This window comes from Schistocerca gregaria, chromosome 8 (genome assembly GCF_023897955.1).
Source record: "Schistocerca gregaria isolate iqSchGreg1 chromosome 8, iqSchGreg1.2, whole genome shotgun sequence".
In the NCBI taxonomy this organism is placed as follows: Eukaryota; Metazoa; Arthropoda; class Insecta; order Orthoptera; family Acrididae; genus Schistocerca; species Schistocerca gregaria.
The window spans coordinates 448,093,697-448,115,523 of record NC_064927.1 but is presented as its reverse complement, the minus strand read 5'-3'; the positions used below and the strand labels follow the sequence as shown (position 1 = coordinate 448,115,523).

The following is a 21,827-nucleotide window of genomic DNA, read 5'->3' as shown; positions in this document are numbered from 1 at the left end:
ATGCACGACCGCATTTGCAGGTCCTGTACGGGCCTTTCTGGATACAGAAAATTTTCGACTGCTGCCCTGACCAGCACAATTTCCAATCTCTCACCAATTGAAAACGGCAATGGTGGCCGATGGTTCAAATGGCTCTGAGCACTATGGGACTTAACCGCTGTGGTCATCAGTCCCCTAGAACTTAGAACTACTTAAACCTAACTAACCTAAGGACATTACCCACAACCATGCCCGAGGCAGGATTCGAACCTGCGACCGTAGCGGTCGCGCGGTTACAGAAATGGTGGCCGAGCAACTGTCTCGTCACAATACGCCAGTCACTACTGTTGATGAACGGTGGTAACGTGTTAAAGCTGCATGGGCACCTGTACCTGTACACACCATCCAAGCTCTGACTCAATGCCCAGGCGTATGAAGGCCGTTTTTACGGACAGAGATGGTTGTTCTGGGTACTGATTTCTCAGGATCTATGCACCCAAATTGCGTGAAAATGTAATCATATGTCAGTTCTAGTATAATATATTTGTCCAATGAATACCCGTTGATCATCTGCATTTGTCCTTGGTGTAGCAATTTTAATGGCCAGTAGTGTATTTCATTTGCCTCGATCAATCGAACTATAGAGCAAGACTCTTCAACAATTACTGAATCAATAAACAAAATTCAACAAAGGCTGAATACCAGACAATAATAAATATAAGAATAAAGAGAGATGTGCTGCATGAACAATGACGATCAGTCAAGTTTCTTAACAGTTTTATTAGATGGCTTGGTAAGAACTAAACAGTGTCGGATCAGCTTTTAAAATGTTTCCCCTCAGGAAAACAAGTTTTGCAAATCGTGTCATTGCTTGTAGGCTATGGAAGTAGTTTCAAATATCTCAAGAATGTAGGAATTAATACGAAGTCTTTGGCCAATCTCAGAAGTACTGAAAGCCGGTGGCTCATTTCGGAACACACAGCGTCCCACAAGGGGCCACGTCTATGGGGAAGTAGAAGAGTGGCTGAAGTCTGGGTTTCTTCACTGATATCGATCAGTACAAATGGGAAACGGAAAGTGATCCTACAAGACAAGGAGCGTGCAGCAAGAAACAGAGTCTTCGAATTTATTACAAAATTTATACATAAGGAAAGACTCTGTAGGATTTAGGAGCATTATTTGGTAAAATTAATGGAATTGTAGAATCTAGAAATATCGTGCTTGTCTATTTTAGTTTCGGTGACAATCATCATCACAGCATATTGTCATGCCGTAACCACAGTAGTCCAAATTCAAAAGCAGTGTCTTCAATGATATACAACACTTTGAAAACACATTTATTGCGAACGTCGACTACATCAACAACAGAACTGAACACCTGGGCGGAGAGTGCTGCTACTTATACAAACATCGAATATTCCAGAATATATAAACATAAAATACTTCGAAAGCCTTCCAGAAATGATAAATACTTAATAACAAATAACTGTTGGTGGTCGGGTTTGAACTGTCGACTCGCACCCCCCAGACGACAACGCTAACCATTACACAACACTGCATGCGGCATGGCTCGCAGCAATTTTTAGCTCTTCTCACGCCGCATGCGAGAAACACTAGCACCGTGTATCCCAATAATTAATTTATCACGGTCATAATGGATATAAACCTGTAATAAGTGTCCAGCATTCAAGGCATTTCTTCATTCTGTTGCCTTTTAAATTTTCATGAAGCATTCGGTTCATAAAATATGCCACATGGCACATTACAACATCAACCAGAGAACGCCATGTATCACAACTGGTGTAAGATAGTTGGAGCGTACACCAGCGATTAGCACGATATTGGTAATCTTGCTGGAAATTTAAAAACGTGACTGGCGGCAGGTTTCTTTTTACACATTTTCAATATACTAAATCTCACCCCCGCTCTATGCCCCTCCTTCTCTCCCCGAAACACACACACACACACACACACACACACACAGCAGCTTACCGGCTTAACGTGAGCTTCATGTACATTATAGCTATGTTCCACAAAATTTTTAGTGCCGACATGACACTTACGGCAAGTAACAGCTTCATTTCAAAATGTAACCCAGCGGTCACAACATGTTAGTCTAATATTAATATTTCCGTCGCAGACTAATTAATCAACAATCGGCAAATGTCGTATGACTAGGGCGTCCCGTTGGAGAGACCCTTCACCGGGTACAAGTCTTTCGATTTGACGCCACTTCGGCGACTTGCGCGTCGATGGGGATGAAATTATGATGATTAGGACAACACAACACCCAGCCGCTGAGCGGAGAAAATCTCCGACCCAGCCGGGAATCGATCCGGGCCCTTGGGATTGACATTTTGTCTCGCTGACCACTCAGCTACCGGGGGCGGACAGCAATCGGTGAATTATGAAGAGACACTCTACAGATCGATTCATTAAATAGCGAGCAGACTTATGAAAAGACGTCGAAACTTTTTAAAAAAATTATAATAATCACCACGGGATCGACAACAATTCCCTTTCATTTGACCCACTATTAATTTCATTGTAGCATGGTGAGAAAGATGTGCTATCAACCCTCAACGTTAACGACGCAAGTCGTTTCATTTCTTCCCAATACCCTGTTCTGTTTATCCCTGTTCAGCAGTTAAGAGTACACTGTTACTCGCCGTCGAGCGATATTTACACTGCCACACGCGGTCACTAAATAATTCGCATCTAATTTAAATGGAAGTACCTACATTCATAACTGTCTTAGAAGAACTACCGATTCTTCACTACCCTTGTCAATAGAGAGAGAAATACATGTGAAGCATCAGAAGCCAACGGTGATAGTTTAACAGATACATATTATAGATTTACTTCGCGCTGTATCACCATTAAAGACACGTACCTGAATGCAAATATTTCAGAACACAAAAGTACTACATCTTTTTGGCGGAAGGCACGCAAACGTCATTCTGTCAAAGGCACGCACCGTTTTTCTAAACATTCAGACGCAAAGAACCTTACCTTTGAACTTCGAAATAAAAGGAAATTTCGCGGTAATTAATCATTTAATTAGAAATGCTGATACCGCAACCCCGAGCTGATGACTCGATAGGTGTAATGGAGCGTGTGATTAAGAATGATGAGGACTTTATACTCAATACAAGATGGCCAACCGTGCCGTGAGACTGACAACACCTCCAGGTTCCCTAATTGAGTAATTAGCCCATCCCGCGGCGGCCACACCAAAAGCGAAACAATTACCTCGTCGTGATAAATGAAATCTGATACCAAGATCATAAATACCTGACAGAGATTCTGGAACAAAAAGACGAGGAACTGTAATTAGAAGGCCGCATCCAGTGTAAAGGACGGAGGTGAAAATCTGCAGCCACGTTCCTTCTGAAGTATTTAGTCAATGATTTTATACTACAAAGTAAGAATAATGTTTGACTAGAATCTTTGAATATTACTGTATCCCTTTGATTATTATTATTATTATTATTATTATTATTATTATTATTGTATTAGGTTTGGCTTCTTCGCCATAAGACCATCTTTCATACACACATTTACTTTAAATACAAATCGAGGATATCAAGATTAAGGTACTGACCAAGTCATATAATAACAAATGAGTGTGTAGATTCAAATTTTACGATAGTAAAACTACATCTTTGACCTATCATCACAGCCAGTCACGTTTGCCAAGGGCGAATGTTGACATGAGGTCTAAAAATTAAAAAAAAAAGTTACATCCTAATTTTGAATACACGAGAAGAAACAAATAAAGCCGACGAATCTGATAGCTTTTCGATCAACGCATTTACCAATATGGTGGCAATTAAATCTCACGTTGCTATCATGTTAAGCCACCTTTATGCACGAGTGAACGGGAGCCAACACAAGAGAAAGTGCATTCCCAAATAGTAATCGGCACACAGCATACAACTACACATAGCTAAGAGCCACAGTCTAATGCATCATAGTTGCCAACCGTAGGGGCACGTCCCTAAACATGTGAAATTTTTTCCAAAATGTAGAGACGTAGGCAAAAATGTAGAGACTTTTTTTCCAGAAAGGAAAAATTACAAAATAAGAAATTAATACAGCTGCAACCTGCATAAATTTTAAGCAGGGTATACGTATGTCACCGCTGGCCTAAAATACGTGACGGGGGAAACACATATTTGCAGTTTAGCGCTCCTCGTGCAGATGAGTTGCTGACTCATAAGGTACAAATTTAGCAAAGATATAACACAGATTCGGGAATACGCATGGCGAGATAATCCATTTTCAAATGCGATACTTATTTGGATCATATAACATAAATTAAACTACAGCTAATGTAATTGCGTAGGCTTCCGCGGCCAGAGTCTGTCGACATAAGTTTTCTGGGTATGATACCGCGTCATAATGTATATTTACATGTATTTTATACATTATGACGCGGTACCATACCCAGAAAACTTTTATCTCGACTAAACTACAGCTGCTGCGATACAACGCAATGATTAGAAGAAAAATGGACACTGTTCAGGAAACCCTGACACTAGCAACAATCGTGAATAGAAACCAATCAACGTTAACTGCTTCGAACGCGCTCGACATGTGACGACTGAAACCAGGGGCCCACCAGACTACTTTTAGTGCGTCCACTGTGATCTCAGTAACATTGTTACTTTCACATTTACATTCTTAACTTCCGAGGAGGAGATTGTGTTTCTGTCTTTGTTGTTAGTTCACATGTTGAAAATTAAGGATAAACAGCTCGCACAGATGAGTTCAATTCCTTTAACCTTAACATAAACTTCTACAGGTTGTTTTTTTTTATGGGTGTGTAACTGTAGTATTAGTATTTTTTGTTCTGGCTTCAACACCGAAAAAGGAGAGAGTGTTACAAAATAGCTACAGTAAAATGAGAGGAACAGCCTACCTCAGATGTGCATAAACGTCTCTGTAACGCGGTTTTATGGAACACTGATACTTCTGTGTCACTTCAACCGCAGCATCTGTTCGGTAAGAATTACGAGTTGTGTAAGTCAGAACTGCGGAACATCTTAAGAATCTTAGCAGTGGTACTGGTTTCAGCATTTATCCTGCACCTGTTTAATTTTACCTTCATTCAAAAAAAAGTCAGCTTTCAGAAGTAAATTTTTAACTCTTGAAATACGACGTTCGGAATTTCACAACATAATAATCTGAAGATTGCGACTTTGTGAAACACAGAAACTACCTAATTGAGGAAATTAGCTTTTTTTCATTCAGTCTAGAATTTTTTGCGTTTATAGGGACTTGCAAACATACGCAGTCGGCGACACTCACTGCTGCTGAAATTGTTCCCGTCTATCAGCTGGAACGATACGACCGCCCGAGAAGTCATCGGTTAGAAAAAAATGTTTGTTTTTAATTATTTTTCTACTATGTTAAAGAAACAGCTACTATAGTTTTGTTTCCAAGTATTAACAAATTATCGGGGGCTAAAACAGCCGCATTTCACTGATTCCGTGGACATAAGCTACAGCTGATTCCTCAAAAAATATTTTCGAATGTTTGTTACTTTATCTGCTTGAAAGCAAGAGAAGTATATACTTCTCTTGCTATCTGTTCTTACTATGATAGGCCCTTCCTTTGACACAAAAGTTGTGTTGGAGTCTAATGATACACATATTCTTACACTCCATTCGACACTGAAACAAACGAATATTTTTGTAACTGTATATACTTTTTCTTCGAACGCATGTCTTCAAGATTCATGCCGTTTGTGGCCTCGATGCAGCAAAAGATATGGAATTGGCTTCTTCTGCATTGGAAACAGTTTTATTGTTTTTGATGTTTTATCATCACATCTGTGTGGTTTTTCCTTCAGCTTCAGTTGTGGTGGCTTATTTGGTACATTAAATAATGTAGTTATTCCATTCCACGCAAGTTTTAGACGTTCCAAATCCTCTAATTCCTGTAGCTTACAGGAGAATCGTAAATAAACGGTCCTCATTCCTCCCAGGGTCCAAGGGATACTAAAGAAAGGCAAATATGTTGTCATTTTTTAATTGCTGCTGACGTTTATAGCACTACATACGGTCTGTGTTGTGAAAACTATGTTAGAAATCTATAATTACATTCACATGCGACCATCTTCCGAAAGACAAAAAACAAATTTCGGACACCGTTTTTGGCTGTCTCATTTACATGTTAAGGTCTGAAGCTGATTTGTTAGCCCAGCTAAATATGGTGTCTGTGAAACAGCGTCCAGATTCTGATTTAGTCAGCACAATTGCTATATCCCTTCACTACTTAAGATACTAGAGGTAGACGGTTTCGTAAAGTTCATGGTCGGAAATGGTTTCCTGGAATGGTAGTGACGGCAAAAAACACAAGAAAGGAAAGCCAAGAACATATGAGAAAACATCTTCATTATGCTTACAGGGGAAACTCCCCATAGCAACTCCCTCAGCTTCAATGATAGCCCGTAAAAAACTGAACACAGATCAAGCATGAAAACAGGAAATATGGAGACTAGAAACAGTGGACGGTCCAAGCTCAAGACACGCAACATCAAGCAAATTGCAAGAGCCAAGGCGTCGTGGTTGTGTGGTCGCGATGCTGGACTGCGGAGCGGGAGACTCGTGGTCAAATCTCAATCGTGTCCTTTCTTTCCACAAAATTATGAACTTTCTGTCCGTTTACCGATGTGTCTGTTCTCCTTCCGTAGCCATGGCAATTCTCATACTATGTAGTGGCTACAGAATATGAGTCAAGTGGTAAGAATATATTACCGTGGAACATTGTGAATTACCTCGAAGAAAATGGATTCAGAAAACATCGTTCTTGTGAAACACGCCTAGCTCTTTACTCGCACGAAGTGCTGAGTGCTACTGACGGGGGATTTCAAATTGATTCCGTATTTCTGGATTACCGGATGGTTTTTGACACTGTACCACACAAGCAGCTTGTAGAGAAAATTGCGTGCTTACGGAATATCGTCTCAGTTATGTGGCTGGATTCGTGATTTCCTCTCAGAGAGGTCACAGTTCGCAGTAACTGACGGGAAGTCACCGAGTAAGGAAGAAGTTATTTCTGGCGTTCCTCGAGGTAGTGTTGTAGGCCCTTTGCTGTTCCTTATCTACATAAACGAGTTGGGAGACAATCTGAACAGCCGTTTTATGTTTTTGCAGTTGATGCTGTCGTTTATCGGCTAGTAAAGTCATCAGAAGATCAAAACAAATTGCAAAACGATTTAGAAAAGATATCTGCACGGTGCAAAAATTGGCAATTGACCCTAAACAACGAAAAGTGAGAGGTCATCCTCATGAATGCTAAAAGGAATTCGTTAAACTTCGGTTACACGATAGACCAGTCAAATATAAAGGCCGTAAATTCAAGTAAATACCTGGGAATTACAATTACCAAAAACCTAAATTGGAAGGAAGACATAGAAAATGTGCGGAAGGCTAACCGAAGACTGCGTTTTATTGGCAGGACACTTAAAAATGTAACAGACCTACGAAATAGACTGCCTACGCTACGCTTGTGCTTCTTCTTTTAGAATACTGCTGCGCGGGGTAGGATCCTTACCAGATACGACTGACCGAGTACATTGAAGTTCAAAGAAGGGCAGCACATTTTGTAGTATCGCGAAATAGAGGAGAGTGTGGCGCTGAAATGATACAGGATTTGGGGTGGACATCATTAAAACAAAGGCGTTTTTCATTGCGTCTCACCAAATTTCAATCGCCAACTTTCTACTCCGAATGCGAAAATATTTTGCTGGCGTCGACCTACATATGCAGAAACGATCATAATAAAATATGGAAAATCAGAGCTCCCACGGAAAAATATAGGTGTTCGCTTTTTTCCGCGCGCTATACGAGATTGGAACAATAGAGAATTGTGGAGGTGGTTCGATCAATCCTCTGCCAGGCACTTAAATATGATTTGTAGAGTGTAGATGTAGATGAAAGTAAATGTTATGAATAGTGAGAGTAGGCGACATAAATGAAAACAACAAATAAACGGGTGTGAACTATGTTACAACAAAAAAATTCAAGAGTCAAAGCTTCCAAAGCGCAATGCGAGAGTCATAAAATGTGGCACGCGGGTAGACCAAATAGGAGGTACATACGTCTGGAGGTCCCTTCCTTACACATCGCTGCTGCAAACGGCTGTTACACCACGACACAGACACAAAAACAGCGAACAGATTCGTCAATGACCGTATGGCCAATTCATAATTTTGAGGGAAAGAAATGGGGCACACGCAAGAGAAATTTGAACACGGGTCTACCGCTTCGCAGTCCAACACCGTGAGACACAACCACGACGCCGATGTTGCTGATCTTAAGGCTGGACCGTTCACCGTTTCTATTTTGCTTCTTTTTTCACAGTTTGGAACACCTCCTTCGTGTTTTCATCTTTAATCCATGTTACGTTTTTGACGGGCTATCCAGTGGGCCATCTTACCAGTAAATCTGAGAGGGGTGCGATGGGGAGTTGCCCTTGTTAGTACAGCTAAAACGCTAGGACGGCTTTGGTTGAGGCACTTGTTGCAGGCCCGTTATTTTCCAGAACGTAAGCTCTTCCAGGCAATGGAGATGTGAGGCCTGTAACACGGTCCGGGGTCTTAATTTCGAACACATTCTTTGATGACGATCGTTGCCTATATTTGTTCTTATTTCTTGCTTTCTGCTGTACTAACAAGGGAACATCCCCATCGCAACCCCCTCAGATTTAGTTGGCACAGTGGATAGGCCTTTATTTATTTGTTGTTCCGTGGGACCAAATTAAGGAGAAGTCTCCATAGTCATGGAAAGAGTAAATACATGAAATTATAACATATTAGAAACAGATAAAATGAAATATTAAAAAAACATATTCAGGTGACAAGTCGTAAGTTTAAATAAAAAAAATCAACGATGGAACACTGGAGTTTGCTTGATTTTTTAGCTTTTCCAGGAGCTCCTCGACAGAATAGGAGTGAGCCATGAGGAAACTCTTCAGTTTAGACTTAAAAGAGTTTGGGCTACTGCTAAGATTTTTGAGTTCTTGTGGTAGCTTATTGAAAATGGATGCAGCAGAATACTGCACTCATTTCTGCACAAGAGTCAAGGAAGTGCATTCCACATGCAGATTGGATTTCTGCCTAGTATTAACTGAGTGAAAGCTGCTAACTCTTGGGAATAGGCTAATATTGCTAACAACAAACGACATTAAAGAAAATATACACTGAGAGGAAAAAAAACTGAACACAGATCAATCGAGAAAACAGGAAGAAGTTGTGTGGAACTATGAAAAATTTTTCAAGGCCTATCCACTGTGCCAACTTATAACTAAATCTGAGGGGGGGGGGGGGGGGGGGGCGATGGGGACGTTCCCTTGTAAGCATACAAAACGGTCTTCTCACTCTGTTCGTGTCCATCCTTTCTTGTGTTTGGTGTCGTCACTATTGTGCCAGGAAAGTGTCACGGCGTGAAGTCAAACGCCGGCACGCCAATCGGGAACGAGAGAGCAGAGAGGGCTGAAGAAAAAGTCAGCCAACCGCACGCTGACCGACACCTCTCAAGGATGACAACGCGACAGCAGTGGCCTCTATAAGCGAAGAGGACATAAACCCGACTGGCCGCGGAACGGTTCTACAGCAGCTTGAAGACTAGCAACTAGATAGAAGCGTCAAAACTCATTACTTTCCTCGTACTTTCTACGTAGCTCAAACTTGGAATTGTTATACTGTGGAGATTTCTTATTTTGTCTATCGTCCTTTGCTTGCGACTCATCTGTACAACACAAAGTTAAGTACTGTATTATTTTTTTTTTTCCTTTCGTACTGAAGCTCATTAATACGATTTGTTTGAATGTTGTCTAGCGATCCGAGAAAGCTGGTTTCCTGCACACCCCATATTCGACGACTGGGTAGGAATTCAACAGAAAGCGTTTTCGATTATGCATTGCTCTGCGATTTCCCAACGTCTAGGTGTACTCTACACCTGCTGTAAATTTGTAACCACTGTGCTGAAAGACCCTGTACAAAACTATTCGTCAAGCTAAATTAAAGATCCGATAGCTACACGAGGAAAGACGAGTACTGAAACAGATCAGGATAGTGGCATAAAGTAAAAGCACGAGTTACATAGGCCACTAAGGAACTTGATACTGCTGCGAAAAAATACGCAAACTGGAAAAGTGAGCCTGGTGGGAACTGGATGCAGCAAATGAAAAACTAAGTTTTTAGGAAGAAACTGCTCAAATGTGACACAACTAACTCGATAAACTTTGAATTACAACACATTTCACGAGCGAATAAATATGCTGTGAAGCTGTAGTCAGAATACCCAACTCCTTGAACAGACGTGTACAAAATGATCATGAGTGAGCACCACATATTATTCTTACAGCTCAGTTTTCAGCAACAAAGACTGTCTTTCTTAAAGATGAATAACCTCAGAATATTATTCTATATGACATTACTGAACGAAAATATGCAAAAAACTTCCTGAATTTTTCTCTCCCCATAATTTGCAGTAAGTAAAAATGTGGCTGAACCATGCCACACATTTTTGCTCTAGGGGGCTTATAACAGGTCATGTCTACATTCAGCATCATGTCTACATTCAGCTACCACCTAACGATTTACCACAGCTGAGATGCAGAAGAGACTACTGCTTTCATTACTTCAGACTTGTTATCCAAAGTGTGCGAAGATTTGAATTTTAGGTTGGACATCTGCTGTATAACTAAAGGTGCACAAACTGCACATCTGTAAGAAAAACTAGGTTAGTTCATCTTTAACTTGATGTAAAATTTGTTGTAAATAGTCAAAAACATCAGAGATTTCAAGTACATTGACTGATCTTTACAAAATTTTAGAATGTTCTCTCAACAGCACTCATGTTACTAAAATGTTGTGAATACAAATTCATATTGTCAGGCCATGACCTCACAAATATTTCTTATGTCATAGTGTGACACTGAACACATTACATCAGTGACTAGGCTAATCTTGCAGTTACTGCTATTACTACGAAAAACATTTGCAGTAAATTATCTGTAGACTACATGTAATGCACTGAACCTCCTTTTTTGCTCATTACAAGACGAGAACACAAAATTCTCCATCTGCTTGAGCATATTTCAGGATTATGTAATCTGAACAATGGGTCATTAGTTTACTTACTGCTTCACATCTATATTTAATTTAGAGCTTTTAATGTACATCATCATCTAGAACCTGAGTGGAGCTCCTATGGAAGCCAAAATTTAATATGGTGAAAAGACCGAGAACAAATCTTGACCGCGTACCCATTTATAACACAACATATTTTTTGACCCATAAAATTACACATTTTAAGTAGACCCACAAGAATTACCAGCTGAAAACAAAGTAAACATGTGAATTATTAAGCTTAGTGTGACAATATGAAGAATGTACAGAAGGTTTTGGCAACTTAAAATATTTATTTTACCGATCTCCTGAAATATAGATATATAATTGACAAGGAACACATAGGGCACTATGTGTATCACTGTCTTCTCTCTACCCACAAACAATACACAGAAATAATGACTGTATATAAGCTTCCATATGAGCTCGAATTCCTCTCAGTTTACTGTCACTGTAATTTTGTTAGATACATGTGGGTGGAAATAATATGTTTCTTGACTCTTTCTAAAACATACACTATTGGGATTTTAACAGTGGTTCATGTCATTGGCTATTGATGCAGGCCCCCTGCATTCAATACCCAGTGACAAATTTTTCTGTTATGGATAGGTCAGGAAAGGGATGCTCTCAGTTCTCTTATATACAACTAATGATCGTATAAAAACTATGAGAGTTTTTTTATCTTTACACAGCAATTTACATTTGTGTGTAGTTGTTTCAATTGGTAAACAAGTGGGGAAAAGCACAAAAAACTACCAAGCTGTTAAGCACCTGGATACATTAGCAGTGCAGGGAGAAAAGTCGAGTAAAAATATGACTATGAACCTCAATAATAAGAATGGCTCTTTTGGCTATAAGCTGTCATGCTGACATTCCCATGCCCTCTATGCAATAATCATTTATAATTTAGTGCAATCATGATGTAGTATGGGTGACACGCTGCTTGAGATGCTGCAAATTATATGAATAAGAGAGAAGATTACTTTGACATCCCATATGGCCAGCACACAGAAAATGAATGTATCATTAACTTTTGACGATGAGAATGGGCTTTCTTGCAACTAGCATTACCTAAGTAGGCTGCTGGCTGCTGGAAATACTGAAACTATGTAGCTGAAAACAAGTCATCTATTCAGCATCTGCTGCACTCGGGTATTAACATACTCATGTATGCAAAATCACATTACACACTTGTTGTAATAGTTGCACGAAGCACTCACACAAAGCCTCACTTAACTGTAAGGACTCATCTTCCGCTGTATGGACTATGGAAATTGGATGATAAAGTGTTTTGCTAAGCAGAATTTATCAGCCTGATCTATATGTTTGATTATTAAAATATATACAAAGAAAAGTATTAACATAGCCATGTCTCTAAACAATAGTTTTCTAACTGAATATATGTTCTCTCTTTTCAGCTTGGTCTTTTCACATTTTTGTTTTGTTTATATATTTGCAACATGCTCCATTACAATATTTGCAATTAGTGAGTGAGTGTGAGTGTGTGTGTGTATTCTGGTGTAGTGTCTGTGTTGGATGATGATAATTATGATGATGATGATGATGATGATAGAAGGGAGAGGGTTCGACCCAGTGGTGGCACTGCTCGTGAATAATACCGAGGGGGCCATCAAGCTTAATGTCCCCCACTGACTAACGGACCACAGTCAAAAGAGTTACATGCCTTCACTTCACGAGACACTCTGGAGAGGGTTGGTATTTGAACCAAGAAACTGTCACAAAGTCTGATGATCAGGAAGTTTACACTACCCCCTCTCATCCCCTTCCAAGCCAAATACTGTCAATGAAAAATTTTTTCGACACCAGGAATTGAACCGACTTACCCCTGGGTCGAGTGCTACTGCACAAGGTGCGTCAAGTGACCTTGACCCTGCAGTCAGGTTCAAACCACAGCTGTGCTGCTGCTCTTTTTAACTGTATCTCTCAACGTTTGCAAGTGCTCATTTGTATATATAAAAACCACAAACCATTTACACTTAAGTTACCTTCTGTAAAGCAAACAGCCTATCAAATTATTAAGCTCAAATCACACAGAATAACTCATAGGTAAAATTCTGGCCAGTTACTATTATTAAGAGTCAAATTTAAGTCTTGACATTTAAAATTTTCCAAAATGACTTCAGCAGCACATAATCAATTTCTTCTCCCATCATTGAAGAAAATTGTTATATAGTCTGCTTTCTTATGACCTCAATACTTAAGTACTTCAGTTCACTATTCAAAAAGTTACTGCACTGACTTAAAAATGGCTCACCTAAATAGCTCAGTAAGGCTTTTCACATTTTGTTGCACATTATTTTGTGGAATGTTATGACATCCTTTCTTATTCATAACAGCCATTGTAAAAATTGGATTTTAATTTCAGACATGTAATTGTAAATAATTTTCAAAGGAATTTAATTTTACAGTACATATTATTCACATTGTCTTTTGGTACCTTAGACTTTTATGTCACAATCTATTTATAGGTGGTGGAAAAAAATAAGGGAACACCAAAACCAACACATTACCATGCCTAATATGGTGTACAAAAATTATTTGCATTAAGTACAGCTTCCAGTTGTCTTGGAATGCGTTGTTTTTGACGGAATCTTAACCATTTTTCCTGCAAAACAATGGCAAGTTCAGATGGATAGCAATCATGCACCCTTCTGTTCAAAGTAAACCACAAAGGTTCATTAATATTGGGATTTGGTGACTGTGACAGTCAGGGGAAATCCAACAATTTATCCTTGTGCACACACAAAAAGAGCTCTGGATGATGCAAGCTTTGTGAGCAGGGGCCCTGTCAATTTGAAACATAGCACTGCTGCCACTGAGGAATTAATATTGTACCATGAGATGGACCTGATCATACAAACAGATCACATAATACTTGGCAGTAATCCTATGTTGCTGAGTCACTACACGGCCCAAGGAACACCATAAACTGGCTGCCCAAACCATCACTGAATCACCTTCATGTTACATTCTTGGCACTGAGCAGTCTGCATGATAGGCTTGAGATGTGGTACATCAGATGTAAATTTGACCAGAAGTTGGAAACAGTGTGAAACATGACTCACCAGACCAAATGACTTTTTTTCCATTGCTCTGCAGTCCAGTGTTATGGCTTGAGCATCTTGTTTTTCTGTTACAGGCATTTCCATCACTAATGTGTATTCATACTGCAAGCTACCATTTTGTTATTTTGGTGCCAATAGGATTTGCAAGCGCGACTTTCACATCTGCAGTGGCTTTTGCAGCTGTCATCCCCTTACTTTTCATCACAATCATCTTCAATGATGATCTATCATGATCACAAGGCACTACTGAGGGAATTTAGAGAAGCAGTATTTGACGCTGGCTGCAGAAGGGTTGTACAGCTGCCAACATACATTTTGAATAAAGACAATAAAGATAAGATGACAGAAATTAGGAGTTGTACAGAGGCTCAAGACAGTTATCTTTCCTCGTTCCATCTGTGAGTGGAACAGGCAGGACAGGGAATGACTAGCAGCAGTACGTGATATCCTCCACCAAGCAACTGTACAGCGGCTTGCAGGGTACATGTGCATGTGATCAGTCAAAACAAAATTTCATTCACATTATGACTTATCAGACGATATTTTGCATGCTTTCTCTGTTCGTGGTGTAAATCATCAATACGGTGCCTCTTGAAACACCAAACACATCGGCTACCTTGGTTACGGAAGCACCCACCGTAAGAGCACAAACACTTACCCAGGTTCGAATCCACTTAGCTCTGACACAATACACTCCCAATTACACAGAATATTGTTCTAACCACAACAAACACTTGCAATGTACAGGTGCCATTTGTGGTCAATTGTAGGAATGGCTAGCATTTACATTTATGTTCAAACAAGCAGTTCTCGTCATGTTCCCATATTTTTGTTCATCTCCTATATACACTGACATAAACCCCAAAAAAATGAAAGATGTATGAAAAACTGTAAAGAAGCAATGATTGAAAATGACAATATATTGTCCAGTATAGATGAAATAAAGTATACAGCTAAACGACACAGTGGACTTTCCAGAACCCAATGCACCCTTCCTATTTGCGTCAATAAATGACCAATGCATGGGAATAAGGTATACAATTTCTTTCCTGAAGTCTATTGGGAAAGATAAGTCACACGAAATTACACAAATATGATCTCACTTATTAGGTTTCATTAGAAACAAGGACCATAGGCAGTATATTCCCAATTTTCTCAACATATAATTTGACTGAGATTCCAAGTTCAATCTTCAATTTATCTATTGTTGTAGAATGATCGATGCACCTAGGTTGGATTTTACTCATCTAATCCGAAGGTTAAAAGAGTGATACTTTCTTCCCAAAGTCACTGTACAACCTGTCACCTTTATGGGGTCTTCCAGAATGTCTCCAGGTTTTAAAACATACATACATTTTAAGGCAGTCTGCTGGGTGGAGGATTTCACATTCTTGTAACAGTCTGGCCACAGTCAGAATAGCAGTTGAAACACAGGGCAATAATGAAACTATAATCATGATGTATGCCCAGAAATGTATGCATCACTTCAACACGCCTGCAAGCAAACAAGCGACTTGCAGCATACTTAGTGACATGGTGAAAATACTGCAGTTTCAGCTCACAAATTTAATTTTATTGGTAGGCCTGCAAGAGTGGAAGGACACCCCCTCCCCACCAAATGAAAACATAGGTATGATGGCATCAAGACAACAAGGATAAAGTATTTTTTTAGCTACATGTATACATAACCCACATAATTGATTGCAGAAGGAACCTACAAATATACAATATAATGACTGTCAAATGCGCAAAATCATGAAAAATAACTAATTTGTTTATAAACAGTTCCTAGAAGTTCCAGCAGTAAAAAGATGAAGGACAATAAGGGACAGGGATAACACAATAAAAATGTGATCAGTGTATCAGCTTTGAACACAATAAGAAACCAAAACTCATCTGCATATAATTTAAAAAGAGACCACTCACCAAACAGCAGAATCCTTGAGTCCCCCCCCCCCCCCCCCACATATCTGTGCTCCTACATGGTAATGCCTGGACAAACAATTAGCACTATGTAGTAGTGTGTGTGTGTGTGTGTGTGTGGTGTGTGTGTGTGTGTGTGTGTGTGTGTGTTGGAAGGGGGGGGAGGGATGGGTGGTACCTTTTACTCCTAAATTATTTACATTCTGCCAAAACTTTCCTACCATATTGAACTCATTTCTATAATCAGACATACTTTCCTAAAACCCTTAACATGCTGAGGTTTAAAATGTATATACTTTTGCCTCCACTTACTAAAACAAGAAGAATACATGTTGTACCTTGAGTAGAACAGAAACAAATGTATGATAATAAGAAGTGAATTAGTTTTCACAATTCTTCAGCATTAAGTAGTAACAGTCAGCTGCACATTCAATAGTAACAACAAATTCTAGGCAATGGCACAGATTTTTCAATCTGCACACTTGATGAAACTACAGGCAGCTCTGACAATTTGTGCAAAACAAACAATAAATGCTACAATTGATATTTGATAGCTACTACGGGTGAATGGCTATGCTATAATAAAAAAGGTCCCAGAGTTATTTGGTTTCATGTTACATGGATTATTTGCATGACTAAAAAAGAACATACACTTATGAGTCAGAGATTGCTACCCACCACCTTTCACATGCTACAATAATAAAAATTCTTCTATGGAACAAAATGAGTTGTCAAGGAGAAATTTTAAAACAAATTTGTTTTAAAATTTCACTTTGTTGTCTGTCAGAAATTTTTCATCACTACGTAAGATAACAAAAATTGTTGTTGCAGCATTGCGCACCCCTTATCGATCTTAATGCGGCACAATAAATGCCATTTTTTTTTCTTCTGGTTACCGTAATTATGTATCTTACTGTTCATTCTCGGCTGCAGTGGATTATTTGCAACAAACTTCAAGAGGAATAAATATACTGTAAAGCAGTAGACAAAATGCATAAATCCTTGATGTCTACAAGACGACCATGGGTAATCACCATATGCTATTCGCACAGCAAGTTTTTGAACAGTGAAGACTCTTTCTTAAATATGAGTTACCCTAGAACATTACCCCATATGACACTACCACATGAAAATATGTCGACTTACTGGCTTCTCTCTCCCCAGGCTTTGCAATGGTTCTAAGTGCAAACGTGGCTGAACTAAGGTGTTTTAGGAGTTCCAAAATGTCCTTTGTCCAGGTTAAATCCTCATCAAATTGGCCATTCAAGAATTTTGAAGTTGCCATCCAATTCATTACTTCTTCACTACATGCTACAATTATCACTGGTGTAGTATCTCCAGATGTGCAGAACTGAATATGTTGTGTCTTTTTAAAACTGAGAGTGAGGCTTTTAAAAAGACTGTATAACATTTCTTCTGTGATTACAATACTAGTTTTCCCCAAAAAGAAATAATTCTGGTTGTAGCACATTAGACGGAAGGTTGTTTACATATATGAGGAACAATAGTAGATCCAAGATTGAGTCTTCAGGTACCCCATATGTGACCTCTTGCCAGCTATAATAAACTCTCCTGACTAGAATGGTTGAATTACTAAATACATCTTTCTGGATTATTTTTGTTAAATGTGATAATATTCACAGGATGACTATACCATCAGTTCTATAAAACCTCAGTTTATGTGGGAAAATATTGTGATTCACACAGCTAAATGCCTTGGATAGGTCACAGAAATTAAAACCAGCATTGTTTTTTATTTAACGCTTGTAAAGTCTGGTGAGTGTTGGTGTAAGTGGCAGTCTCAGTAGAGCACCTCTTCTGAAATCCAAACTGTGACTTTTGAGAACATTATTGTTTCTCGGTTGGGATACTATTCTAGAATAGGTCACCCACACAGAAATTTTGGAAAAAAGTGTCAGTAGTGAAAGAGGTTGGTAGATAATGACATCTCGCCTGTCATCTCTTTTATGGAGGGATATTTCGGTCTCTCTGGAAAAATGTCTCCAGTTAACGATGCTTTACATATTTAATACAAATACAGCAGATCACATAAGCAGCAGTTTTTTTCAGCACAACACAGTATTTTATGTACTGTACAAGTGTGGTAACCTATTGCTTGACTTGAAGGATGGGACAGAATCAACTCTACAGGATATCAACAGGTTTCTACTTGGCCACATTATCCAGCAATTGGATGTTAAAAGTACACAGATGGTTTATAAAGAGAAGGTTCTGCCTATATAATTTTGCTTAGAAAATTCGTATTGTAAACTTCCAAGAGAGTATGTTCCTGGAAGGGTCAACCAATATAGGCCTACTGCTTTGTCCTATGCATATCTCATGAAAAGACCATGTAGATCAAATTAGAGGGACTGGAGCTCACACAGAAGCTTACCGACAGTCATTCTGCCCATGAACAATTCACAACTGGAAAATGAAAGCATGAAGCACCTTCTGCCACTCATGACCCGTATGGGTAGAACAAGTAAACTTAGCTCCTGTAAGGACCACTATGCAAAATAAAGTCTTTGCTACTGATATGCAATCATAATCTTGATCGTTTTCCCCTGGTGACCTACATCTACATTTATACTCCACAAGCCACCCAACAGTGTGTTCACTGGTTCACTAGTGTAAAGAGAAACTCTCATTTTACTTACTTTCATCCACACCACCAACCTTCCCTCAATGTAGCTAATCCAAGGAAAAATTTCAAAATGAAGCTCAGTCTGTGTTGCAACATTAGGTACGGTATACCTCTAAACATCACAAATTCAGTAAAATGGACAAACATATTAGGAGTAAGTTTCATGGTTAGGTGCTGCACAGCAGAAAAAAAGTCTCATCCACATCATGCATGTACAAGCAACTGTAAGGCCATATGCGAGTGACGGTGAACTACTTGCACTGAACACCACTCACTGAATGATAAAATGTGGTGTTCACGGCAACAAAAACAAAACAACTTATGAAGTGGATGAAACAGAAACACAAATACATTTTTATTCCACTGAAACCCCCTTTAATAATATTTGCCAACAATAAACCGTTCCATATGCCAAATAGTATAGCGATTTTCAGAGTAAAAATGTAAAATGTGTGACTAATAATTTAGAGCTTGGTTATTTATCATATCAATAATATTTCCTAACCAAGATTTAAAAAAAAAAAAAACAGCTAAATTCAAATGCTGGCTATTGTTTTATGACCTACAAACAATTTTTCAAATAAACTTTTGTCATAACATTAAATGTAAGACTATTTAGGCTACTTAGTGTAACAGTTCTACTCCTTAATGAGAACATTCTTTTTTTATATAACAAAAATATGTACAACACCTTTAGAAATATTCCAATGGCAATAAAACTGATAAAATCATGTGTCAAGGTATTCCTATGCCACTTTAAGAACAGTTCCTCCATGCAGTTGCATATTTCTGAATGAGGAAACTGTATTTTCATGTAGATATGTTTTCTGTTTGCTTATTTCTGTGTGTGATCTCATTCACAGCACAAATTTGCTTCACAGGCTATTTTTCATTAATAGGCCTATTATGAGATAAGGTAACAGGACTATGAGGCCAAAAATATTACCCTTTTTATGTTTCATGCAACAAATGCAACAAAAATGCAATTAATAATTACTATCTAGCTGAGAATTGGAATAACCCTGTATTTTTAGACTGTACTGTTGCTGAGATGTAGAAAAATCACACTCAACAACTTACAAAACAGTTACAAAAATCTTTAATCATTATAAAAATAATTATTACACATGGTGCTAGTTGAAAAGCAAGCTCTAGCTGTAAAAGTGAGCAACTGGCATCTAAATCCTGCCACTTATAATGTTTATCTAGGGCAATAGCTTTTCCACTATGAAGTTCAAGATACAGGAATAAACAGCAAGTAGTTGACACAGTAACAACAGTGCAGAGCGGGAATTACTACACAACCGATGGTGCTACAACAAGTAAATGCTATTCAGCAGAGAATTATGTGAGCCCAGTAGAGAACGTACATGATAAATATCGCCCAGTTATCTTACTTGTTGTGTAATACCTATCAAAGTATTCATAACGTCGAATTTTTGTAACTAACAGTAGTTCATTCAAAAGAAACACCTTATTATTATCCAAACACTCTTCTTTCGACAAACAACTGAATACTTTTTGCTACCCACATCGTAATCACGAATGACAACACACACAATGACAAAATAAGTGCATAATCTAAATACACAGAAAACAACTGACCTTGGATAAATTATCCTTGATATTACAGTCATAACAACCGATATGCCTTTCCATTGCAACTGTCTAAAAGATAACATAAACTCTACGGGAACACTGAGAACTGTAAACAACTAGCACGATTTGTAAACAATGCGTATGTACGCAGTTCCCGAGACTGTACAGTAATCATACACAGTTATAGAGGATGAAACGACATTCCGTAGACATCTGGCACCTCTACAACGTATAAATAACAATTATTTACCTGATGCATGAGCGGTCTGTCCGGTTCTTCATCTCTGCAAAGCTTCAAGTTCAGCGTCAATACACAACTTTCCTCGGGATTCCACACGTAAAGCATATCGTCCTTGCATTCTAAAATGTTCTGTGTTTTGCAATTTACTTTTTTCAGATGTTCGCGCAATGTTATAAAAAGATAATGGTTTGACAAACCGAGCCTATCCGCGGGAAGCGCCATGTTTGTTTGGCTTCTATCTCAACGTGCGTGCCAAGCAGTGCTGCCAACGGAAATCAGCAGAAGCCAACTGTTATCCAGTGCTCTCTAAAGAAATGAGCCTAAATCTACATGATTGCCAACGATAATGAACAGAGGAAAAACATTATACTTTTCCCGATGGCTATACAGGTTATCCGAAGTCACAAGTAAGGAGAAGAAAGACTCATTGTAATTTTTAATTATAGATTCACTTAATATTTTTGTAAACGAAGAAACCTTCCTTCTGTGAGTATAAGAAATAGTTTGGTTTAAAGAACAACTACATTTATAATTTGTAAAACGGACCTGAGTTCGTGGTGGAGGTGTGCTACCATAGTAACAGTACCTATGACTGATTTTAAAAATGCTGGGAAGTCGCATAAGTTATACAGAACAAGATGATATAGAGTTCTTTGTTGTCCTCATGACGCCTTTCGGGCACAGCCACATCATCAGATGACCTGATAACAAAGAACTGCAAATACAGCTTTACCAGAGAAATGAATTTATATAAATCGCACATTAATTATACAAATTTTGAATAATATAAGTGCATTCCATCTAAGGTCATTACTGCATATGATTTGACAGGGACGTTGAATAATGTCCGTACTAATGTATTTCAAAACACGTGCCATCGTATAGAAGAAGTAGGCCTAACCAGCAGCTGACGACTACAGTGTCAAGGCACTGCTCATGGAGCGTTTGCATGAGCTCGTACCGCTATGTTATGGTTCCGTTAGCGGTGCGTTGTCACGTAGCTACTGGCTACGTCTACTTCTTGTACACGACGGCACATGTTTTGCTTGACGTTTGTACTTACGTTATTCAACGACCTTGTCAGTGCATAATGATCCTAGATGGTATGATGGCTCTTCAAAATTGTGCGCAAGTAATTTCATTTGAGATTTATGTAATCTCATTTCTTTGGTAAAACGGTATTGTGTGATATCTTTATTTGCACTACTC

The 21,827-nt window shown here is 38.8% G+C and overlaps 1 protein-coding gene across 1 annotated transcript in view; it reads right to left on the bottom strand.

The window, feature by feature from the left end:
• Nucleotides 1-21,261, bottom strand: part of LOC126284370 (nuclear pore complex protein Nup88) — a 479,391-nt gene extending 458,130 nt beyond the window's left edge. The window contains exon 1 of the mRNA XM_049983242.1: nucleotides 20,628-21,261. Coding sequence (XP_049839199.1) covers nucleotides 20,628-20,840 — 213 coding nt within the window. The 5' untranslated portion in view covers nucleotides 20,841-21,261. The remainder of the gene's footprint in view (nucleotides 1-20,627) is intronic.
• Nucleotides 21,262-21,827: the final 566 nt, after the last annotated feature.